Source organism: Durio zibethinus, chromosome 23 (genome assembly GCF_047325235.1).
Source record: "Durio zibethinus cultivar Kanyao isolate XHJ-2024 chromosome 23, ASM4732523v1, whole genome shotgun sequence".
Taxonomy (NCBI): Eukaryota; Viridiplantae; Streptophyta; class Magnoliopsida; order Malvales; family Malvaceae; genus Durio; species Durio zibethinus.
Genome location: NC_143184.1, coordinates 2026609 through 2053888, shown reverse-complemented (window position 1 = coordinate 2053888; position 27280 = coordinate 2026609). Strand labels below are relative to the sequence as shown.

At 28.2% G+C, this 27280-nt stretch overlaps 1 protein-coding gene across 1 annotated transcript; it reads left to right on the top strand.

Moving 5' to 3' along the window:
• Positions 1-16668: 16668 nt before the first annotated feature.
• LOC111313897 (1-aminocyclopropane-1-carboxylate synthase-like) lies at positions 16669-19682 on the top strand. The gene is made up of 4 exons (XM_022914766.2): positions 16669-16912; positions 17035-17166; positions 17282-17442; positions 18315-19682. The coding sequence occupies exons 1-4, from the start codon at positions 16745-16747 to the stop codon at positions 19312-19314; spliced, it is 1461 nt and encodes a 486-aa protein (XP_022770501.1). The 5' UTR covers positions 16669-16744; the 3' UTR covers positions 19315-19682.
• The last annotated feature ends 7598 nt before the right edge of the window (positions 19683-27280 follow it).

Genomic DNA, 27280 nt, shown 5'->3' with positions numbered 1-27280 from the left:
AATAGTGACCACATAGTTGCCTCGTATCTGCTTATTTCCTGGAAATGATTGCCCTACGTGACATGGGTGGGCTGTGGCTATTGGCTATCAAAGAAAAAGTAAAAATTCTTAAGCTGTCATTTTCTTTTAGTTTCCTAATTGCCATTGCCTCCCAAGTTTGACAGGAGCCTAGCCTAGATCTGGATGGATGGATGGATAGAAATAAATATGAATTAGGAACTTGAGGAATTTAATGTTTCTTTGTGCAAGAATTTCGATGGCTTCTAAAGGAAACTTTTTCTAACAAAACTGGTCTTAGTCTTACTCTAAGCCCTTAGGTCTTAAAACATGTTGGTATTTTGTATTTGCATGGAGGCTTTTTAAAGTTTGTTGTGTTAAGTTGTGAGAGTTTAATTCTTCGTGTAAAGCAAATTCGTGGATTGACTTTGGAAATAGTTGCAGTTTAGCAAAGAGATGATGTGATTGCAATCCTTCTTAAAAGAATTGAGTCACAAGTATTAAAGGTGTGTATTGCGTTGGTACAGTTAAGAGTGTTATTCATTTGGACATGTTAGGACAATACATATACGTGTTGGATACTATTTCATAAGATCAGCTATAGAAGATAGACTCTTAGTACTTGAGAAGATTCAAGGGAATCAGAATTCAGTTGATATACCAACAAAGGTTGTGACCATTGAGAAATTGAAGTTGTGCACAATTTTATTTTTACTTCTTTGTTGCTGATTGAAAAGTTGTGACTGCTGGAGTTGAAGACAGTTGATGATGAATTAATCTCATAATGAGATTGTTAACTTTTGTGAAATCTAATTACTATTATAATATTGATTATCCCTTTATATGTAAGAATATTAAGTGTATTTTGAGTTTTTTGTACATATAATTTAGTTGTTTTAATTATACTTATAATTAAAGGTTCATTAGTTTAAGAGTTCATTGTCGTGTTTGTTATTTAATCAATTTTTCTTTGTATTTTTTTTTACCATCACTTTCTGAAAAATAAAGATTTAATTCTAACATATTGAATACTTATTGGTGAGTTTACTTTGAATTCCGCCGACACAAATCTTTACCTCATATTTTTGCAGGATTTGTTTTATTGCTAGTTATATTACAAGTGCTGAAATTTTTTAATGTGTTGATTAGTTAGAGACCATATGTTTTTCAAGATGATTGACTATTCCAGAACAAATACCAGTGTCATTGCTAGAAAATAAGAGGGGGAGGGGTGGTAAAGCTGATTAAAATAAGAATGAAGAAATGCTGAAACAGATGGCCTCTTGAAAAATAGTTGAAGAATGTAGAAGATAATGACTACGTTTATGCTCTTAAACAATGAACTGAAGGTGATCCAGACATCCAACTACCTAAACCTCAAAGACTTAGAACAGAGACTATCTCAAGGTTTGGTAATTCCTCTCCCATCATTCTTTTGCTTAATGCTGCCCCTGGATTTACGTCAAACTGGTCTTCTGGATTGCCATGTTCTAGAGGCATATTTGCAACAAGATTTTGGTGGACTGGCTTTCCAATGTATGTTCTTTGGAGGTTAACTCGCGAATTTCCATTTGACTAACAATTTTTTCTAATTTAGTTTTTTTTATTTGGTCAGTTTAGAATTTGGATGTTAAAACCATTTTGAATATGTTTTTGACCCATGCCATTGCCAACCTGTATTTTTTTTTTACATCTTGTGGATGCATAAAAGTTTTCTAAATTTTCGACCGCGCCACGTGTGTTGAATGCGAGTCACTCTTGAACAATTAAAATAGAATTGAAAAGAACAGATAGCAGTAAAAGACACGGAAGACAACTGGACAGCCGGGTCTAAGTGGGACAGCTAAAAACATGTTTTCAGCGACAGCTGTCAAAGAAAGTCAACAACCACAAATACGTTGACTGATGTTGGATATATAAATTGGTTTATTTCTCTTAATTACAGTTTTAAATGTATTTATTTTAAAATGCGGTTTTAAGTGTATTCTTTTTTTTTTCTCCAATTTAATAGTATTCTTAATTAGTGAGTAAAATTTAAAATTGAATTTTCATCTTAATTTAAGTAAAATTATTATTATTATTATTTATAAAAATTATATTAATTTGATGGGCTTTAAATAATATTTGAGTAATTCATGAAAATGAAAGCAGGATATATTTTTAGCTAGCTGATACGTCATAAGCTAAAAAGAAAAATATATAATACTACTATACTAATATAAGTAGCAAAGTTGAAATATATAATACTACTCTACTACTATACGAATATAAGTAGCAAAGTTGAATTGGGAAGTGCATTGTATTGGTGTATGGGTCAGGTTTGTTTCTTACGGTAAGAATTCTTAATTTACACGAGGATTATGACGATAAGATGTTGTGTTCATTTTTTTCGGAGTAATATGAAACGATAAATTTTAAGAATCCTGTTTTTCAATTTGTTGTCATAAAAAAATATTGATGATAAATTAACAATAAAAACTAAAATAAATCAACAGTAACTACTAACCAAATTGCTGTCAGTAGCACCAATGGAGGAATTTGACCCATAATAATAATAATTTTATAATAATTTATAAAATATATCAAATTTATTAGTAATAAAAGATAGTTGCAAACCTATAAAAACAAAATTTATAATTACAACTATGCAGATATGTAAATTTATATATTTATAACAAAATGAATTTATTAAATAATTGGTCTCAAGATTTTTAATTATAAATCACTAATAACATTTTTTATAAAATTATAATCATTATTATTTTTACAATATCAATTCATTATTTTTATCATATTTAATATTTAATGTATTAAAGTGAAAAAATCATAAAAAATATTTTTTTAAAATAAATTAAATTTTAAAAGAATAAAATAAAGATTTTGATATGATAAATTAAAACCTTCCAATTTTTTTCATGATATTTTTGCATTATAAAAAATGAAAATGTATTTAAACCAATCATATTAATTATTTCGACATGTAATAATTTTAAAATAAAATGAGAATGCAAAATATAATAAAAAATTGATAAAAAAAAGCACAATTGGATATTTTTCAATTTGATTTTAGTTATAATAAATATATTAAACTTAAATTAACATGGTTATTAAAATATAATGTTGACAAATTTATTATTAATTTTAAATTGAAAATTATTTATAACAAGTAAATACAAGTTAATAAATTATAATTTTTTTAAAATTAAGAATTGTAATATTTAAATATAAATAATTTTTGTAATTATATATCCAATATAAATATATAAAATAAAAAATAATATATATCAACACAATAAATTTAAATTTGAGGGGATCAAATTAGTTTTATTATAAAAAAAAATTTAAAATTATTATAAAAATATCTTCTTCTTTTTTATATCAATAAAATAAAATCTTAGTACAAATAAGAAGAAAAAAGACATCTGATTCGAAATTAAGCTTTAAATATTTTTAATCATTAAATTAAAAGCTTGAAGATTATTATAAAATTATCATACATATAAAAAAATTTTAAAATTTTTTGAGGGGTCATGGGCCCGTAGTTCTTTAAAGGATCCGCTGTTAAGTAGCAAATGCTAGTAGAGCTCAAATTCAACGCTGTGAGGAAAGTATAAAAGTTGATGTGAGGTATATGTATTATAACCGTATTTTTGTCGTATTAAATTTTGTAATTGAAAAGAAATAACAATAAAATTTGTTTCAGGTTAGTAGAATTAGGTAGTTAATTAGAAAAGTGAGGTAGACTGGAGAAATGTTGGTGTGTCATTTAAAGCATATGGTAAAGCAAGCTAAGCCCATTGGTTACGTATGGACAGACTACATCAACGGTTGAATAATAGCCGGCTTTACTCCCAAGGAAAGTTGACTGATTCTCGTTAAGCTTTTGCGAAAGTCAAGTTAAAAATTTCCACTTGCAATTTTTTGATCTTATCAAAAACGTTGTAGAATTTCCACCTTATGACCAAATCTTTTTTAACTTTAGTTTTCAACCGCGTGAATATAGAAAATTTTTTTCAAAGATATTTACTTATGATATATATAATTACGAAAAATTTATTAATTTTTTTTTTATGTGAAAGATGTTTAAAAATTTTTTGAAAATTTTTTTTATCTTTTAGTTTTTTAAGATATCCATGAATATTCTGCTCAAAAATTTGGATCTAATTTTCAATTAATCAAACTATTTATTTGAAAAAAAAAAAACTTGAATGTCGGAACATGGTTTCATATGAAGAACAAGAGGCTCCTAGTTCCCACACCTAAGAGTTGTCTACTTAAATCAACATGATTACATCTGAAAGTGCACTCCACCAACAAAACCAGGGCTTGGGCTCCAAGCAAAGGAAAGTGGAGTTTTTTTTTTCTTTTAAGTTATATGGCAAAAGAAACCTTTTTTCTCTTTTAGGTAAATTGAAGATTGAATTGCTTTTGTAAATAATAAAAAAAATTTGTTGATCTTTTATGTGGAGGAAATCAAACACTTCTCACCAAACCCAATTCTTGTAAAGTTGGATACTTCATTGCTTAGCCATATCTGACTCATGGAAATTCCTTAATCATGATAAATTACTCCATTCTTTCGTCGAAATTTACGTTGTCGGTAATTTGACTTTGGTATTTTTAACGTTTCGTATGCAACCGACCTGACATTCAGACCAAGTTCTCATTCTTATGTGCAACAAAAAAAAAAAAAAAAAAAAAAAAAACCTTTTCACGCGATTGTGCAATTGATACGATGGAATAAATTTTAGCTTGTGTAAGTATAAATATTTTACTTCATTTGATACTCAAATATTATTGTTGAGTTTTTTTTTTAATTAATCTGAAAGTCATGAGTATATTCAAAATTTTGAAATGCAATAACTATCTTAGAAAGAATTTTTGGTGACATAGGACATGATTTCATTCAAAGAAGATGGGCTTGAAACTAGAAAGCTTAGCATTCGTAACTAAGATGTGCCCAAAATTATAATTCAATGACCAATTAAATAACTGAAACTAACTTTAACATAGAACTAGCATAAGCTTTTTATTGTTATTTTCTAAAATATTGTTGTTTCATTGATTGTTAAATAACTTTTTTTTTTCAATGTTTTAGTTATGGGGTCAATTTTTAATTAATTAAGGATTATTTTCTTAAACATACAAGATTAATTAACTATTTGCATAAGTGAGATTGATATATATGATTATAACATTTCAAATTATTTTATTGGTAGCGCAAAAGAATTGAAGGCATATTGGTTAATGGATAAAAGTGAAATGATGAAGTTTACGTGCAATTTACAGTGAGAAAAAGGCAAAGAGAAATGAAGAAATATATGTATTGTTATGCTTATTCACTCAATCAATTTGGTCTACATGATCAACCCTTTAAGTCGTTCAGGCAATGCAAGTCCATGTTGCCATGTCATTAATACTCAAAGAAATGGCTCGCTACTTGTCGAGAGAATGTCCCACTCAACGTCCCATCAAAATATTATATCAAAATTGAAACGCTTGCCTTTTAAATTATTAAATTGTCTAAAATTACTAAATGTAGTTTGTTTTAAATTGAGATTATTAGATATATTTTACAACTACTTACATTTATTTTTTTCATCAATTATTAATTATCTTGATCATATCATTACTTGTAATCTCATATATATATATATATATATAAAAGATAATAGGAAGCACAAGTACATAAGAGAAAGAACCCCTTCATACCTACTATACACTTAAAGCTTTCCTTTCTTCGAACCTTCCCACATACATCTTACCTCCTGCTTTCCTTACTTTTATTTCATAAATATTATTGACTTAAGCATTGGAATGTATTTTGAGGCAACAACTCCAACATTTCCTAACTATGTTTTTTGACTTCAGGTTTATATCATCTTCCCCTCAACCTCTCCTCATCTCCTTTTAGCTAAAATACCCAAAAATACCATCAACATGTATATACATGTACATAATGCTACATTGACATATTGTGATCTAAATCTCTAGAATATCGATTCTTGCTATGGTATATATGTCTAAATAGGATATGTAATTACATGCATGCTCAATGGAGTTTGTGCATATATTGAACATTCTATACATTGATCGATTATAACAAAAATTTTGAGTCAGTTTAATATACCTTTAAACATATGTAATTTGAAAAAAAATCGTAGAGTAACCAAAACGAAAAGTACTAACTTGATAAGTTTCCAAGAGAGTGCTGGGAAAAAAAATTAGACGTCAAATTTAAATATACTAAATTTCTGACGCATTCACTGTATGAGTTCAGAAGGGAAAGATTTTGCAGATAAGATTACATATGGCACATTTGCTCAATGGATCAATATATGCAGATAAGATTTTGCCGGTATAGGGGAAGATACAAAGAACAGTTAGGTAAAGCCCCAGGAAATTGGTCAAAGCCAAAAGAAGAAAATTCAGGGATACCAAAAAGAAAATGCGCGGATCATCGTTTTTCTGACATTTGTGTTGAAAAATGTGATAAGAGTTCTTTCTGAGCTGTAATAAAGCAATTGGGGAATATGATTACCGACCACAAAGATGGTGGGTCCCTTACAGTACCAGATGTCCAGAATTGACAGACATCCCTTTGATTACTCAAAATTTTACTTTCAGACCATGAAGATCTTCTGCTGTTTCTGGGAAATTTCATGAACAATTGAACCCAAATTTCTCAAAATTTAATCTTTTTTCCATTTGAAAAAAAAAAAAAAAAAACCATAGAGTAACCAAAACGAAAAGTACTAACCTGATAAGTTTCTAAGAGAGTGATAGGAAAAAAAATTAGAAGTCAATTTTAAACTTACTAAATTTCTGACACATTCACCGTGTGAGTTCAGAAGGGAAAAAATTACATGATAAAAAAATTCGCCTGCACGAGCATGATATCACCACTCAGACGCAAGCTATGACGAATCCATAAAAAATTGGTCAAATTCTGCAGGTAGTCTCTATATTTATATAATTCCAATTTTAATATTTATATAATAATTTATATAAATTAATTCTTTTTACTAATTTAATTTAATAATATTAGTCTAATTGATAATATTGTTACTTAAATTTCATTAAATTAACTCACGTGGTCATTAATTATGTTGATGTAACATTGATTTCAATGACATGATATTGATTTACTGATATAATAATTACAATTGATGAAATTAATTATTAAATTATATAAATAATTTTTATATTTATACAAAATTTAAAATTTAATTTTTATACTTATACAAAATTTAAAATTTAATCCTTCTAATGCAAAACATTTTGAAATTTTAATTTTTTTTTAGTTTTTTAAAACATTAAATTTGAAAATTTGTTACAATATTCTTTCATAATTGAAAATTTTATCACAGTATTTAGTCACAATTTTCATATATTGTCATTAAATCTGTTATAATTTTTTGTTACTTATGTAAAATATTATTACTAATTCTATCACTATATCTTACTACATTGTCACAAAATATAATCCATTATCATACTTTTATGTTACAATTATGATATTTGTAACCATATTAAAAAATTTATAAACAAATTAATTAAAAATCTATCATGAATTTGTCAATATATTATACAAATTTGTCATTATCTAATTTTAATAAAATTATTATTATTTTATTAATTTATCTAATGAATTATAATTATAATTGCATCCCATAAAGGTAAAATTATCCATAAAACTATACTTCTATTATTTCAAATTAAACCATATTTAAATAATTTTTTATAATCAAAATATAGGTTCAAGATTCTAAATATATTTAAAGTAATTTATTAAACTTAATGTGTATTGGTTTTAAAATTAATCTTATTATTTAATTTAACATAATTATTTTTTATTAATATAAATGATAATATTATTAATATGACATTTTTAATAATTAATATATATAATAAAAACTAATATATATTAAAGGAACTAAAATATTTTTAAAATTTATTATTTTAAAAATTAAAATATTTTTTATATTTTCAAATTTCGTATGAGCACATAGACTATTTACATAATTTAACAACCAATTCTATCAATCTTAATTGCTACATCAGTAAGTTAATGTTACGTCATTAAAGTCAACACCATATCAGCATGGTCAATGATCACTTCAGCTAATTTAATAAACCAACATTCTTAAATTAAACTAGTATGAGGATTTAACTTTTTGTAAATTGTTATAAGGATTAAAGTTTGAATTTCATATAAGTATAAAGACTATTTGCATAATTTGACCTAAAAAATTAAATAAAATTTTTTAAATAAAAATTTTAAAGTTTTATGTTAAAAATATTAAATAAAAATTAGTTAAAAATTAAATTCAATAAATTAAAAGATTTAATTAAATGTAAAAAAATAAAAATTTTTAATAAAATTTGATATATTTTTTAGATAAATATTTTTAATAAAAATTTTGATAAATTTTTATTGTTGAATACATATTATCATAACATATAGATCCAAAAATCTATATCTAGATTTAACAAATGAAGTCGCTACTAATATTTTTTTTACGTATGATTGGTCACCTAAAAAATCTATCCTTTTAAGGAACTCCTAAGCTTGACAAGGGTTCTTAAAGAATAGATTGTAACCTTTTAAACAAAATTAGGTTTATGAGTTCAATTATGTGTAGAGAAAGTTATACACCCCCACAACGCCTATCCTAAATATGGTACCATTTTATTTTAATTTTATCCTAAAGTCTTGATTCTAATGGTTTTAATTTTAATGTTTAAATATTAAAAATAATTTTTTAAGAATTTTCATCAATATGAAAGAATTATTAAAAAATACTTTTTCATATCAAAAGTATTTAAGAATCCTATTTATTTTCTTGAATAGACTCCGTCATCGAAAAAAAATTTAATCATTTCTATTTTGATTTTTTAATTAAAAATATATTTAATTATTTCACAATTTGGCCCAAATTAAAAATATCTTCTCACCTAAAAATTTATTAGATAACCAGTCATTTGTGATTACTAAAAATTTCCTCATAGAAATTTATTTTTATTTTTATATTTTTATTTCTAAATTTTTCACCATTGGGCCAATATAGAAAATTTCTTTTTTTGATTTTTAAATTTTTTATCATTTGGGTATATTTAGAAATTTATTTTTTTTATTTTTTTATCTTTGAAAAAAAATAATATGATTTTTTTTTAATTTTTTAGTTGAATATATATATTAATTATTATTATTAAAATTTTATCTAAATTATTTCACAATTTGAGACAAATTTAGAAAAAATTTCTCACTAAGAAATCTTATTAAAATTTATCATTTGAAATTTTTAAAAACTTTCATTATTGGATAATTAGTATTTATTCTCAAAAAAATATTTTATTAATATCTTATCTATTTTTTCCTAAAATCCAATCATCCAAGTTATTTTAAAAATAAAAATAAATAAATGAATAAATAAATAAATAATGAAAATGAAAAGAAAATACAAAAAAAAAAAAGCTTGGCTTAACCGATGTTACAGCTTGACTTTAGGGATTCACTTACCAGATTTATAAGATTTTAATTAAAAAATTTCTTTTTTAAAAACTTCAAGATTTCATCCAAAATTTCAAAACTCCTTATTCGAGTTCAAAAATTTTCATTCAATAAATCTTAAAGTTTCACTTTTAAGTTCAAAGGTTCTTATTCAAAAATTTATATATTCGTATCCAAGAGTTCAAAGCTTCTTATTTGAGTTTGAAGATTCACATTCGATAAATTTTAGGGTTTTACATCTAAAAAATTCTCATTTGAAAACTCATAATTTTATCTTAAGAGACTTTATCAAAATATTCAAAAAAAAATTTTCAGATGACTTTCAAACTTTTATCAAAGTCAAAATTTTATATGTAATGAATGTCATGATCAATGATGTATATGCAACAATTTGGATTCTCACAATAATGTAGATGCCATACTCCAAGTCATAATTTAAATGTTTGCTGGTTGATGTATGTCTAAATAAAGTTTTAACTATTCACCCAATTATATGCATGTATTGTTCAAAAAATGATGCAAACATGATACACGTAATACAGATGTCACTAACATTAATGTCATGAAATCATAATTAATTGTGGCATCATGGTTATCAAGACTCTTTCATCTCATATTTTTTTTTTTTTGCTTATCAACACTAGTAATTTTAAAACAAATTTTATCAACTGATTCACATTATTTTCATCATTTGATCACAACTCATAGGCTTTTCAGTACTAACAATTTAAGAATAAATTTTGTCCATTGATCCACATTATGTTCATCACAATTCATAAGCTTCTTAGCACTAGTAATTTTAGAAGATTAGTCCATTGATCCATATTATTTTTATCATTTGATCACAACTCATACGCTTCATAACACTAGCAATTTCAGGACAAATTATTTCCATCATTTGATCACAATTCATAAGTTATGTCGATCAATCCAATACTATATCCATCACTTGATCACATATGTGTCCCTTTAAATCATCATTTCAAGTTTCTACCATCATTTTTTTTGCCCCTATCATCCTAAATTTCTTTTCAAAGAAATACATGAATCTTTTATGAAAATTATTATTCATTCATTATCATTTCAAATTATGACAAATATAATACAATCATATATTTTCTCGATTCATTCTGAAAATGCAAAAATAAAAAGAGCATAAAATGAATTAGGGAAAGATAATCAATAAAGAGTGAGTCTGGTACAAAAACAAATAGGCAAAGGGACAAGTTTAAAGCATATCATTAGTATGAAAAGCATTGAATGGTATAACAATGTCCAAATAATGAATATTTAAATAATTCTTAATGTTAATCCAAATTTTTTTTTTCAAAAATTGATTTCATTGACTTCTAAAATTGATTTTGAGCTCATTGAACTCTGCCCCAGCTTTGAGGGATTTTCAAATGTCTTAATCTTTTATATATTCAAACTGTTTATTGAACTTTCAGCTCAGATTCTTTTTTACCTAAATCGACCTTTTGAATTTTGAATTTTAGTTTTTATTTTCTCTCATCCTTTATCCTTTATTTTTTTATTTTTTATTTTTTATTTTTCATTTTCCTATTTTTCCTCCCACACATCTATCTCTAAAATACATAGTATGATTCCATGGTTTTACCATAAGCATGCCTTAGCATAACATATGATCATTCAATTCAAGCATTCATATTTGATCAAAATGGACTTTTAAAGATTGTAAGGTAGGTTATGGTGAGGGGTTATGAAAGAAATGAATAAAATAAGCTCAAAATATATTTAAAGGGTTTAAACTAAATGATTATTTCTCATCATATGGTGCAACTTGGCATTTTGCCCACTCCACATCATTTCTTCATTTTTTCTTTTTCCATTCATCTCATTTCTCATAAAAGAATTCTCTTTGCTTTGCTCCAACTCATTTATGGCTTTGTTTTGTTTTTCTTTCTTTTATTTTTATTTTTTTACTTTTTATTTTTGAAACCTTTTATGATCTTTTGCCTCTTTTTTTCAAAAATTATCCGCTTAGTATGGAAGGTGATTCTTGGTTTGAGTTCTTAAAAAAAAAATCATAACAAGCTCAAAAGGGATAGTAATGGATGGTTTCATGAATGGTAAAAGAAAAATGGCTATTTTTTATCTCAAACATGAATGCTTTCTTTGAAAATCATCTATTGAACAAAAATAAACTCATAAATCTTTATAAAGAACTACATATCTTCAAAGCATATCTATTTCACATATGCCAACAACTTACTTTTTTTCTTGCTTAAATAGTCTCCTTAAATCAATGTGAATGAGTTTTCAAAATTAAATTTCAAAATTATTATTATCATTATCTAAACATTCATCATCGAGAATGAAAATAAAAAGATGTGACAAATAATAAAGCACAAAATAATGGCTAGGATGAAAGAGAAAATGTAATGAAATGTATTATCTTTGCCTTTTATTAAAATGATAAAAAATGAAATCTTATTGCATAAAAGAGTTTCTAACATTACTTTGAAAGAAAACCTAGAATGACAAGCAATATCCAACCAGCCTTAACATCTTTTTTCTTTCTAAAATTGTGCCCTAATGCAATTAAATGAAGGATTTTATTGACATTTGACCCCCTGATTCATTGTAGCTCTCCAAGTCTTTTCAGATCATACTTGTTTTTTACCTTCACTCAAAGCATTGACATCGTGATTGGGCAATGGATTGCCATTAACATTAGGCGTGGTTATCCCTTTTGTATCAAAATTTATCATTCTATTCTTGATCAATCATAGCACCTTATGCTTTAGAGTAATGTAATTTTTAATAAAATGATCGACAATTCCATAATGATAATCACAGTAGACTGTAGGATCATACCACTTAGGATATGGTAGTTTAAGTGGCTCCAGATGATTAGGGGCAATCAAATGATTATTATAAAGCTTTTGGTATAATTTCATATAAGTCATGGGGATTTGATCAAATATAAATTTTTCTCGGGTAGTTCGTAACTCTTGTGAACCACTTGTTAAATTAACAAGACGAATTTAAGCTCTTGTAAGAGGTTTAATGCTAGGACTATACATGGGAGCTTAGAGGCTGAAAACGAGCTAGTATGTCGGTGAGTAAGATAGTTGTAGAGAAGGCTGATATAGGTAGGGTAAGGTATTGTTTACTGCAGGGTAATATGGGAAATAAGCTTGTGGTAGATAAAGTTGATAACTTCTGAACTGTCTATCAAAGCTCACGGTTTGAACTTCAGCCTTTTTATTTTTTGGTGCCTTTTTTATTTTTCTTTCTTTCAACTTATCATTTTTAATGGCATTCTCAATGATTTCACCTGAGATCACCATGTCAGCGAAATTCTTTATTGTATTCCCTATCATTTTTTCATAATAAGAAGATTTTAAAGTACTAATAAATAATGCTATGATATCTTTCTTAGTCAAAATAGATTATACTTGAGTAGTTATGTCCCTCCATCTCTAGATATATTTTTTGAATGATTCAATCACCTTCTTTTTTATATTTTGCAAATATAAGCTATCAGGGGCTAAGTTTATGACATGCTGATATTGACTAATAAAGTCACGAGTCATATTACTCCAGGATTAAATGCATGTCCTGTCTATCTGCACATACCATATAGCAACAGAGCCCATAAGGTTACCTTAAAAAATATGCTTTAATAGTTTTTTATTATTAGCATGGACAACCATTTTTTGATAGTATATAGTAATATAGGTCTTTGGGCACTTTGTACCATCATACTTTTCAAACTTTGAAGCCTTTAACTTTAGAGAAATAATGATATTTAGGATTAAACAAAGCCTAACAGTATCTACAGAACCATAAAAATCAATTTTTTCTATGGCTCGTAACTTTTTCTCTAACAAGTTCATCTTTTGTTTAGTTTTTAAGACTTTTAAAGTTTCTTTCTCTTTAGGTCTCAACTTTTTTTTCTCTTTTAAATCATCTAAGTTGGGGATTGGTATTGGTTCTACTACTTTTTTAGTAAAGATAAGATTTACATAACTCTGATACTGTCTTGGGTTTAAAGTAATGGCATTCCAAAATATGTATACCTTACAGGATATGTGAATTACTGTAGTGGTAGGTCTTATGTGGATTGAGCTTGATGCGATCTAAAATTAAAATGGTACAGAAAATCATCCACCTTTTGTTATGGATAATTCTGCTTGCTAGTATTTTTTTTCTTTGTTTAACTTATTCAAAGCATCCAAAATCTTACTCAATTCTCCTTCTAGCTTTTCTTGAGCTTTTTCTATCCTCTTAAGATGATTGAAATTTTTTTGTTTGATTTATCTGGCTCGAGCTTTTGTATTATATTGATGAGTTGATTGGGTAAGATTTTTAGTTAGTGGAGCTATTCTTGAACCTTGAGTACTATAATTACGTCATTATTAGAAATGCTATGCTTTATGTTCCATATTTTTTATGCATGAATGTAATATACATTTTCATAGATGAGATTTAACATGTGGTAAATATTCCTCATATGGAAATGATGCAAATGCACAATGACAATGAAAATGATGTATGATATGGTAATGTAAATATACAAAGTCAAACAAACAAAACAGTTAGATCACAAACTGTTCTTTCTTATGTCCTATTTTTGGGTTATATCTATAAGTGGATGGGAAGGAATCTATCTTTGGGTTGGCCTCTTAAGTATAGATTATATGTAGGGCTCGATGACTTTGACCACTAAAAGTTCTTAAATTATTTCTTACATCATTGTCAATCATAGACTGATAAGCTATTTCAATCCTCAATCATCATAGGTTACCAACGAAAATGATTCAATTTGAGTGAGAGTATTTCACTAGTTATTATGAAGATTTTTATTTGACGAGAGCGTAGGTATTTTATTCTTTCGTAAGAAGGATGTAGCTTGGGTATAGAGCTTATGTAATGAGAATGCATGTGATAGTGTGTGTGAAAGAATATATAATTTTCATCCCCATAAATAAAATACAAGATAAATAAATGTTAGTAAACAAACAAATAACATATCATTACATCTTAAAACCCTTAGACCCAAGGATATGATACATTTAAAATTGTTATGGCCTGACTCTCTATAGAATTTTCAGTGGAGTCACTAAATTGTCATAACATATAAATCATAAAATCTATATCTAAACTTAACAAATGGAGTTGCTACCAATTTTTTTTCTAGGTATGATTGGCCACCTTAGGAATCTATCTTTTTAAAAAACTCCTAAGCTTGACTGAAGGTCCCTAAAGAATAAGTTTTGATCTTTTGAACAGAATTAGGTTTGAAAGTTCGATTATGTGTGAGGAAGGTTATAACACTCCCATAAACGCCCATCCTAAAAATGGTATCATTTCATTTTAATTTAATCCTAAAGTTTCAATTCTAATGGCTTTAATTTTAATGTTTAAATATTGAAAATAATTTTTTAATATTTTTTCATTAATCTGAAAGAATTATTAAAAAATACTTCATTACTTTAAGAGTATTCAGAAATCTCATTTGTTTTCTTGAAGAGGCTCTGTTATCGAAAAAATGTTTAATCATTTTTATTTTGATTTTTTATTAAAAATATATCTAATTATTCTACAATGTGGGCCAAATTAGAAATATCTTTTCACCTAAAAATTTTTTTAGATAATCAACTATTTGCGATTACTAAGAATTTTTTTTTCGAAATTTATTTATATTTTTATATTTAAAATTTTCACTATTTGGGCCAATATAGAAAATTTTTTTTATTTCTAAATTTTTCACCATTCAAGTTTATTTAGAAATTCTTATTTTTTACTTTTTATCTTTGAAAAGAAAATAATATGACAAATTTTTTTATTTTTTTAGTTGAAAAAATATTAATTATTATTATTGAAACTTTATCTAAATTATTACACCATTTGAGACAAATTTAGAAAAAAAATTATCACCTAAAAATCTTATAAAATTTATCATTTGAAATTTTTAAAAAATTTCATCACTGGATAATTATTATTTATTCTTAAAAAAATATTTTATTAATGTCTTATCTAATTTTTCCTAAAATCCAATCATCCAAGTTATTTAAAAAATAAAGATAAATAAATAAATAAATAATGAAAATGAAAAGAAAATACAAAAAAAAAGAAAATCAGCTTGGCTTAGTCGGTGTTACGACTCGACTGTAGGCACAAAAGCTAGCTGGAGTGACTAGTGGATTTGCTCGGCTTGGCTCAACCACAAGGTTAAAGAGATGGGTTACCAATTCGGGTCGTGCTGCGGGTTGGGTTGGTCCGAGTAAAAACACGTGGATCCTAAAAGCTTCTTTACCCTCAAAATGACGCTGTTTTGATTAGCCATAAAGCCAAAATTTGTTTTTTTATCAGATTTCCTTTTCCCTCTCTTTCTTCTTTCTTTTTCTCTCCCTCTCGCTTTAGAAACTCAGGATTTCGGTTGAATGCTTCATCGAAAATTGAAAAAAGTTGCCTGAAATTGGAAAATGTTGCTAAAGAATGCAAGTTTCATAAAAAAATTTCATCAAAATCTGAAAATTTTTCAAAAAAAATCTCTAAAATTTTCTTTTTGATTTTTTTTGCTAATCATTGCTTTCAATTGAATTTTTTTTATCTTTCTATTTCTGTGTCTTTGATCTTTGTGATATCTCTTTGATTTTTATGTGTTTCCTATATTCCCTGAGGCTTGATTAGGGTTTGTATTTATAAGGTTAAAAATCTATAAATTCTTAATCCAAAATAGACTTTGATTCCTTTTAGATTCTTACTTCTAACCTTAAATCCAACACAAATTCAACCATTTATTTTTTATTTTTTATTTATTTTTTAATTAACAAAAATAAATAAACCCAAGATGAATTGGGGTGTCTATACATATTGTTCAAATTTAAATTATAAACAACATTTTTTTATTACATCTTATTGATATTAAATTTTATTATTTTATCATTTTAAAATTTTTATTAAATCATTTAAAAAAAAATTAACGAACTTGGCTTAAAAAAATTATATATACGCTTTATCTTTGACCAAAAGATTACTTGATCAATTCTCTCGTGTTCCTTGAGTTGACTTTAATTTGATGTGTCTAGTTCCAAAGTTTGAAAAATATTCGTATCCTTCGTTGTTCTTTCCTCGGCCTGCTTCAGTTTAAATTGTAATCCTATAAATATACACCACATTACATTGCTATGGAGCCCAAAACCTTTCCCTGATTCCCATAAAACATTCCCTCATCACTATTGCAAAATATAGTAGGAGCAAATGGAGTTCGCAACAACGAATCGACAGCTTTTGTCTAGGATAGCCACTAACGACCGACATGGAGAGAATTCACCTTATTTTGAAGGGTGGAAAGCGTATGACAGCAACCCTTTTCACCGCACTCAGAATCCTGATGGGGTCATCCAAATGGGCCTAGCTGAGAATCAGGTTGGTTGGTTTATCCAACCTTCACCACTTTGCTTTATTTGGGAACCACCTGAATTTCACTGCAATGATCTGGCTTTACCGTGAAAACTAACCATTTTCTTCTTACTCTTTGTTCTTCTCAGCTTTGCTTTGACTTGATCAAAAAGTGGATTCTGGAAAACCCCCAAGCCTCCATCTGCACTGCTGAAGGAGTTGATAAGTTCAAAGATATTTCCATCTTTCAGGATTATCACGGCCTGAAAGAGTTTAGAGAGGTATGAAAATATTCAAAACATTTAACCTCTAACGCAGCGAAGAACAAATAATGGTGACATTTTCCCTGATCAATTATTACTTCTTCTTCTTCTTCTTCTTCTTCTTCTTCTTCAGGCTGTAGCTAAGTTTATGGGAAGAGTAGGAGGAAACAGGGTCACATTTGATCCAAACCGTATAGTCATGAGCGGCGGAGCCACAGGAGCTAACGAGACGGTCATGTTTTGCTTGGCCGATCCAGGCGACGCTTTTCTTGTACCTTCACCTTATTACCCAGCGTACGTACTCTTTCTTTCATTTTATTTTTTTTTAAATTATAATTTTCATTTGGTTTTTAATATTAATATGAGTTTTGACTTCACGAACATAGAATACTATACTTTTCAATACAAAATAGAACAAGACTCTCACTCGGACTTTTGCTTCTAGATATGCATTTTGTGGGTCAGGGATGTTTAAATTTCAAGTTTCAAGAATACAAAAGAAAGGGTAATTTTGTCATGTAAATGAGCAAAATATTTTGGAAATGTAGAAAGACAGGCAAAACCATGTATTTTAACTAAAAATGATTATTTTCTTTGCTTGTTAAAATTTAAAAGGCCTAATGCTCTAATTGAATTCTAATGAACAACTATAGAGAATGTTTGTAAGATAGGGGACCATAATTTCCCTTATCTACAACAGTAGAATTTGGCTTGTAAAGTCAACAACAACAACAATTCAAACGTGCTTTGATAATTTGATTCAAATAAGTTAAGTCAAGCCCGTGAGATTGCGTGATTTAAAAAAATTAATAGCATCTATTAGTATTAGTCATTTATTATGAAAATTAAATGTATAAATTAATAAATTGGACTTTTTTCATTGATCTTTGACCTCCAGAAAATTCTAAAATGTAGACCTTTACTTTGACAATAATTCCTCAAAATTCATATAAACTTTATGATATACTCATACTAGTTCCTTGGACAATTTTCAACGTTCTCTACTTTCCAGCTTTAGTAAGAGTGTTAAAAACTTAATTCTCTTCTCCTATTGGTTTCCTTTAAAAAATATCGTGTGAACCGTGTTCATATTCTTCTTTTCCTAATATCTTTCCTATATCAGTTTTAGTCATTAATTGATTTGTTTTTATTTGAAAACCGTGCAGATTTCTCCGGGACCTAAGATGGCGCACTGGGTTGGAAATAGTTCCGGTTGACTGCAATAGCTCAAACAATTTTCGTATAACAAGAGCAGCCCTGGAAGAAGCCTATGAAAAGGCTCAAAGATTGAACATCAATGTTAAAGGCGTGATCATAGCAAACCCCTCAAACCCTTTAGGCACCACCCTGGACAGAGAGACAATGAGGAGCTTAGTCAGCTTCATTAACGAAAAGAACATCCACCTTGTTTGCGATGAAATCTATGCAGCTTCAGTCTTCAGCTCTCCTAGATTCATTAGCGTTGCTGAGATTATACAAGATATGGATTGCAACCGTGATCTCATTCACATTGTTTACAGCTTGTCCAAGGACATGGGATTTCCTGGTTTCCGGGTTGGCATTGTTTACTCGTTCAATGATGTAGTTGTGCATTGTGCCCGCAAGATGTCGAGTTTCGGGTTAGTCTCCTCGCAAACTCAATATTTGCTTGCTTCGATGCTTTCCGACGAGGAGTTTGTTGAGAATTTCCTAAAGGAGAGCTCACAAAGGTTAGCCAAAAGGCACCGTGTTTTCACCGACGGACTCGAACAAGTAGGGATTTCTTGTTTAAAAGGCAATGCTGGTTTGTTTTTCTGGATGGACATGCGATCACTCCTTAAAGAACAAACTGTCGAGGGAGAAATGGAATTGTGGCGTGTGATTGTCAATGAAGTGAAACTCAATGTTTCCCCAGGTTTATCTTTCCGATGCTCGGAACCTGGCTGGTTCAGGGTCTGCTTTGCAAACATGGATGATGAGATCGTTGAAATAGCACTTGATAGAATTGGAAAATTTGTGCGTAAGGAAGAAGATGTTGCACCAAAGAAGTCTAAACGTTGGCAAAAGAAAAATCTACACCTCAGCTTTTCTTCCAATAAGTTATACGACGAGAGTATCATGTCTCCACGCATGATTTCCCCTCACTCCCCTATTCCTCACTCACCATTGGTTCGGGCGAGGACTTAATAATCTTTACTCTTCATAGTTCATCCTGTTCATCACTGTCATTGAATCATTTTTAGGAGATTAGTGTGGCTCAGATTATAGTTAGGATATATCTTTTAGTCTGAGACCAATTTGTTAAACCACTTGAAGTAAACTCAGGTGGTAAACACTAATCTTTTTCTCTTCATTTGTTCATCTCATTAATGAGGTAACATCATCTAATTTATTGACAGTGTATAGAATATATACATTAAATCTGTTTAAGTTTATACAGTAAGAATAAGTTTTATGGGAGATTAATGCATTGTAATAGTAGTAATTATTTTTAAGTTTGTACCAAGACGTTTAGTTATAATAATAATGACAAATGTGATATGAACTTCTAATTATGATATGATTGAATTTCCGGTGTGCATCTAAAGCTTGTAGGATTATCAATTATCTTCATTCTTATGGGTTCTGTTTAACATGACCATTTTAATCACTAATTAAAGATTATGTGGATTGCAGATTAAGACAAATAAGTGCTAAAAGATCAACATGACATCATCATTTGATTGACAATAACATTCTCCACGCCTTCAATTTGCTTTGGTGGATATAAAACATTTCAGATAAACACAACCATGGCATGGAACATGATGTGATCATGACATGTTCATTGTGAATAAAAATATGCAAATTTTCTTGGACATTTTTATGCCTATTTGTCACAACGACTCAATGAAATTGAGTAAGTTTTCAATAATCCAGAAGCCAAATACTCCATAAAGAGATATACTGCTCCAAAGAATATCTTTAAAAATATGCTTAAGTTAACTAAATTACTGGACAGTGAAAACTTTGTTGTGTTGCTTGAAGTTTGTTAGAGGCAGATTCAAATGGGCAGTAGAGTGCTTATAGACAGCCCAGAGATTAAAAAATAAAAAATTTTGAAGTACAAACTTTCTCTGAACATCTCAAAAATTTTTTTGAACACATTTTCTGTAAATAAAATTAATAAATTCATCGATAATTTTTTATATATATTATGAGTGAACAATAAAAGAAATTCTGAATTTGGTACTGAAATTTGCTAATGTACACAAATTAGATATACACGAGAATAGCTAGAGAAGTAGTTTGATTCATTTATGCTGTCTCTTATTTTGATTGCATGAAAAAGTTTTGAAGAAACAAGATGTACAGGGTGGGATTGATATTTTGCTGTTATAGATGAAAATTTTGTATAGAATTAGAACACGCAAAGATATGGGATGGGAACATGAAACTCCATTATTTATGTGTAAAAACAGGTGACTATTTTCGACCAAACTGTGGTGGCAGATGGAAATTGGATCCACTGTATGTAGGGTTTGGTTGAAGTGCACCAAAGTATAAAAACGTAAAGCTGAAGTAATTTCTCCTACCAGATGAGATGAGACATCCTGCCCCCACCGGTAACAATATGTTTGTACCCAATTCTCCAGTTGGTTGCCCCTTCAAGTTATCTCTATGACACCAAATTTTCTTCCTTTCTATTCTTTTAATATCTCACCATCACCCGTCAGTAATTTTCTTGTAGACTTAAGACTATATGTTATTCCAACAAAAAAAAAATTGACCTAAGGTTAACGACCAGATATAACCTAGCGTGCATGAATATATATATATATATATATATACATATGAATAGATCTTATTATAGTTAATTTTCATGTTTATATACTTACAAATACAAAATACCATGTATTGATATGAGGAATACAATGACTTAATTTACTTATTAGTCACTAAATTATTTTTTCTGGAGGAAAGAAAAAAAAAAGTTGGGTTATGATTTACGTTATTAGTAGTGCCAACATGACATTGATTATTGAAAATTTGATAGAGTGAGAGAATGAAACGAGGTGAAAGAGAACAAGGGATGCACGCATGCGTTCTTGTCAGCTGTTGACATGGGGGTTTTGACCGTTGACAAAAGAAAAGCATGTTCTCTTGTTTCTTTGACTTGCACGTTTACACTCTTTTATTCTCCAACATTGCTGGCCTGTGTCCACCGCTGATCGCGTTGCCTTGCCAACCAAGGCAAATTCAATTCCATTAAAATTAAATCTTTTCCAATTATCTTACCTTTCTCACTGCGCGCTTTTCCTTATTTCAATGAAACTGATTCCATCACATTGTAAATTGAATGATAACTTTGACTTAATGGAACAAGATTCGGTTCTTGGATGCAAAATATTCATGTCCGATCAAAAACAAGTTAAAAATGAAAAACCTGAAACAATGTTGTGGTTTATGGCAAAAAAGATCAACCATCCCTTTCTTTCCTCCTATAATCACAGATTATTGGCTTTCGACTCTTCTCCTGGGACCTGTTTTTTTTTAGATTTTGTTTGTTTCACAAAAAATTATTTTTAAAAAATAATTTTTAATAAGTATTTATATTTTTTAAATTTAAAAGGATTTTTTGTTATTTAGATGAGTTAATAAAAAATATTTTTCGTTATTTAGTTATTTTTTAAAAAATTTGTCCTTTTTTTCCAATAATATTAATATAATTATTAAAATATTAAAAATTATTTATTATTAAAATATATTAAAATAATTTATCATTAAAATTATTAAAATTTAAAATAATTATATTTTAATAATAATATTTAATATTAAAATATTATGTTAATATAGAAAATACTTAAAATAAAACAAATTTTATTCTTTATATTATTTATTAATATATTAATATAATATTTATTAATTAAATTAATAATATTTATTAGTATATTATTTATTACTATAATATTATTATTTATTAATATAATATTTTTTATAAGTAAAATTATACTAAAAATATTAATAAATAATTTTTTTAAAAAAATATATTTTTTTTTTCAAATCCGTAAGATAATTTTTTTAAAAAAATAATATTATTTTTTATTGATCAAAAAGTTATTTTTCGTTGATCAATTAGTTTTTCATCAAACAAATACTTAAAAATGTGAAAATGATTTTTCGAAAATGATTTTTCATAAAACAAACGACGCCTTAATTTTAATACCATGTTAAACCTTGGTGAATAATTTGTTCTTTTCAAAACAAGATAACTTTAGGTAAAGGGTTAAAATTTTTTCCTTGTATTTTTTTATTTGAAGTTGTTAGGATTTAATTTTTTATTATTAAAATTAAAAGTTTAATATTTTATTAACAATCATATTTTATTAATTTTTTGTATTTTTTTAAAATATAAATTGCGTATTTAAAAATATTAAAATTTTATTAGGGAATCAACAACTTCAAGTATGGTTTTTGAAATAAGGAACTTTGAAAAATGAAAACTACAGAAAAAAAACATTTTATGAATGTTATTCAATTTTGATGTACATACTAGAATCCTTTACGTGCGCATGGTTAGAAAAAAATTTTCAAGAATGAAAATTTCCAAAAGTTCCAGCACATTTTTCATGTACGGTTCAAATAAGTGGATTGAACATGTATTATTGGATAAAAGTTATTGGTTCAATGTAAACACAATTTCTGTTGTTTAGCCAGTAAACAATTTGTTTACAATGAGACAAAGATGGATTAAGCTGAAGAGATTGACATTTATAAGTTTGCGTAAAGCAATTTTTAATGGTGAAGAAACTTGAAAAGACAAGTCAATATCTTCTCTGTATCTCGAGGATTCTTTCTTTATAGTAATTTTGTCTTTGGTTACAAGTTTTCAGTCCTCAGCACTGTTTTGCATTTGCTGAAAATTTGAGTTGCTTTAGCATTGGTTGCCTCGAATCATTCTTCTTTACCCCCCTTGAATTTCATATCAAACACTGGTTAAGAAACACTGTTAAAAAAAGGGATTGTGAAAAGAAGACCAAATGCACATGCCTAAGAGGAGCCACCTAAGATTTATCAGAAAGAAAGAATAAAATTATGGAAACATCTTCGTGGGTCACATGCATTTTCAACCTTAATACATGAATCGTACAAGTCCATGGCGTGGTGTTCATGTGGAATGTTGCATTAAAACAGTTATCTGTGAATTTATTCTTGTTCCTGCAACATTAATCTATTCAAAGAGTTGATTAATTTAATTTGAATCGAATTATGGTGGGTTACTACATGACAAAAAAAGTGATGGAAGTACAGGAAATTCAAAGCTTGTAGATTCAAAAAGGAAATAGTTTTTTTATGAAAAGAATGAGAAGTATGCTGCTCCAGACAGATAATTACATGAGGATAAATCAGCTATAAAACCTCTTCTTTCCAGCTAACAATGGCTAAACTCTGGAGAAGGGAAAGAGAGAGAGAGAGAGAAGCAAAAGAATAATGAATAGTTGAATGTACCGACCAATGCATCGTTTCCATTCAGTTTCACGAAAGAGAATTTGAGATAGATTAGTAAAGACCTCAAATCTATGAATCCACAGGACATGTACAACATATAGTAACCTGCAGAAAGGCAGGAAATCTCCATATAAGAATTTCACTATGACCCACCATGGACATGGAGTTGTCAAACATGTGAGCTAACTTTTTTGCTTTTCAGCTGCCGTTCCCTCCCTCCCTCCCCAACAACTGCAGCAAGCAAAAGTACCCTAAAAGAATAAGATCAATTGACTGATTGAATGGTGTAGACACCCCAACCTCTACGGGGTTTTAATTATTGGATTAATGAAAACAAAATAAAAAATAATAATAATAATAAAAAAACAAGTGATTGAGTTTGTGTGAAATTATTTGTCGGTGTAGACACCCAATTTGATCCAAACCCGGATCAATTGGGCCTGGTCCAAATGGGTAAGTCTGTACATTTTTTTTTCTTTTCTTTTCTTTTTCTTTTCATTTTATTTTTATTTTTTAATTTAATTTTATTATTTTATTATTATTTTATATATGTATATATATATTTTTTTCTCTTCTTTTTTTTTCTGTAAATATTTATATAATTATCTGTTAATTTTATTTTATTCATTTATCTGATTCTTTTTTTATCCGATTATTATTATTATTTCTTATTTTCTTTTTTTTGGATGGCTAAGATTAAATGTTGAAGAATCCTACTAGGAGTGGGGATTCAATCAAAAGAGTCCAATTGGATTCAAAGATTGAATCCCCGTCCAAGGAGGAATTGGGATTGATCAGGAACTCCTGATCAATCCCTATAAAAGGGACCCTCTGGAACAATGCTGAACACACAGAAAACAGTAAGCAAAGCTACTGATTTGAGAGAAAAGGAGGCGTTTAGGAAGCTAAGAAAAGTTTAGGAGTGTTCTGGGAGTGAGAAAAATTTTTTTAGAAATTTTTGGCGAAAATTTTTTCTGGAAATTTCTGGGACATTTTCAGATTCCAACGAAATTCCGACGAAGTTTGAATTTTTCGGCGAAAATTCCAACCAACCTTGAAGTTTCCGGCGACCTACCCAGTTTCCGACGAAGAATCCCAGAAACCGACGATCTTCCGGCCAACTTCCGGTGAAATTTCCATATTCTGGTGACATTTTCCAGAATTTAGCACCGGTGTTCTTCGGTTTTTAGAGAGAAGGGAGAGAAAAAGGGAAGAAGAGAGAGAGAGGGAGGAGCGTTCTGTCGAAAAAACGAAGGGGATTGCCTTTTATACCCTCCCAAAACGACGTTGTTTTGGCCTTAAGTAACCTAGAGGATCCGCGCGTTTTGTTGAACCCGACCCGACCCGGGCGTCGACCCGCTTTCTGACCCGCGCGTGACAGCCCCCCTCCGAGCCGAGCCGAGCCGAGCCAAGCCGCCAAGCCGCTCCCCCGAGCCGTTTTCTCTTCCTTGAGCCGAGCCGAGCCGAGCCGCGATCCGAGCCGCTCCAGGTTTTTTTTTTTTGTTTGAATTTTTTTTATTTCTTTGTTTATTTGTTTATTTTATTTTTTATTTATTAGATTAGGTTTATGTAATATTCTTTTTTTTTATTTTTTATTATTTTATTTTCTTTAAATAAAAATAAAAAATTCCAAAAAAAAATATTTTTGGGGAAAAGTTGAAAGTATCAATTTTCCTTAGAAATAAATTTTCAAAAAAAGAGTTTTTGAGGAAAAGTTGAAAGTATCAATTTTCCTTGAAAATCGAAATTTCAAAAAAATATTTTTGGGGAAAAGTTGAAAGTATCAATTTTCCCTAAAAAAAATCATTCTTTCCTTCCTTTCTATCTTAATTTTGATTTTGTTTTTTTTTCTTTAAATAATCCGACGACGGAGCCTCTGCAAGTGAAACAGTAGTTTTTCTTGCATACTCTTGAGGTGAGGGAATTTTCTCAATTTTTTGCTAAAAGTATTAGAGTCAATTGAGAATAATTTCCAATAATTAATTACTTGGTAAAATTTTAAAGCTTTTGGATAACACAAATTTAAGCTGGTACCATCTTTTGATGGGCGTTGTGAGGGTGCTATAACCTTCCTCACACGTAATCGAACTCCCGAACCCTGTTCTGGTTTGTAGACCTGAACCTATTCTTTTAGGGACCCTTAAGCTTAGGTGTTCCCTGAAAGGACAGATTCCTTAGGTGATCAATCGCACCTAGATAAAAAAAGATTGGTGGTGACTCCCCAAAAGTCAATGTCTAGCGATAGATCCCCGGATCTAGACGTTACGACAGTCGAAATTGAAAATTTTGGGTTGAACTTAAAGGTTGGAGGAAGAATTAAAAGGAAATTGTAACTCTATTTGATATAAGGTTCTCTTGATCAGAACCTATAAATATAGACCCATACCAAGCAACAAAGGGACACACAGAAAAGCAAAGAAAAAACACAAAGATAGATCAAAGAAAAAAATGCAAAGGAAGCTAGAGAGTACGAAATTTTTACATAATTTTTGGGGTAAAAAGAAGATTTTTGTTTTGGAAATTTTTTAGAATATTTTTAGATTTTGGTTGGATTTTTTGACGATCTTTGAAGATTCTAATAACTTTTCAACGAGATTTTCACTTTTTGGCCAATTTCCCAATTTTCAATGTTAGTTTTTCAGAACCAGTGAATTTTCAGTGAACATCTAGTGACTCAACCCAAATTTCGATGAGATTTTTCAGAATTCGATAAAGATTCAATCGGCGTTCATCAATTTTTAGAGAGAAAAGAGAAGAGGAGAGAGAGAGAGAGAAGAGGAGAAAAAATATAAGGAAAAAGAAAGTTTTGGCTTATTTATACCGCATTGAAACGATGTCATTTTGGACGTTAAATGGCCTTAGGATTCATGCATTTCCATTTGGGTACTCCGACCCCTAGTGCCTTAACCCGCGACCGGCTTTTGGTAGCTGAAACTTGAAGTTGAGCCTAATTTTTGGAGTTGCCTTTTGTGCTTGAAGTCGAGCTATGCTGTAGCTGCCAAAATCGAGCTGATTCATTTGGTGTTTTTTATTTTATTTATTTATTTTATTTTATTTTCTTTATTTTTAAAGTATTTATACATGATTATATTTTAAGAAAAAATAAAAATAAAATAAAATAAAATATATTTGTTTTAGAATAAATAATAATTATCCAATGATGGAATATTTAAAAATTTTAAATAGTAATTTTTTATAAAATTTCTAAGTGAAATTTTTTTTTTTAAATTTGTCCCAAATGGTGAAATAATTTAGAGAAATTTTCAATAATAATAATTAATAATTATTTAAAAAAATAAAAAAATTTAATTTTGAAATTAAATATTAATTATCCAATGAAGAGATTCTTAGAAATTTCAAATGGTAAATTTTCTAAGAAATGTCTCAGTAAGAAATTTTTCTAAAATTATCCCAAATAGTGAAATAATTTAAATGAAATTTTAATAAACATAATTGTATTCTTTTCTAAATAAAAAAATTTTTGATTGAAAATATTTGACAATTATTTAAGGATGAGAGTCTTAGAAATTTCAAATGATAAATTTTCTAAGAAATCTCTAGATAAGAAATTTCTTTAAATTTATCCCAAATGGTGGAAGAATTTAAATGAAACTTAAAAAAAAAATTGTCATATTATTTTATTTCCAAAGATTAAGCAACTAAC

Bases quoted from the DNA above. Each gene is read 5' to 3' on its own strand.
- LOC111313897 (XM_022914766.2), top strand. From the start codon at position 16,745: ATGGAGTTCGCAACAACGAATCGACAGCTTTTGTCTAGGATAGCCACT. The intron at 16,913-17,034 runs GTTGGTTGGTTT...TGTTCTTCTCAG, and splicing joins TGGGCCTAGCTGAGAATCAG to CTTTGCTTTGACTTGATCAA. The intron at 17,443-18,314 runs GTACGTACTCTT...AAAACCGTGCAG, and splicing joins CCTTCACCTTATTACCCAGC to ATTTCTCCGGGACCTAAGAT.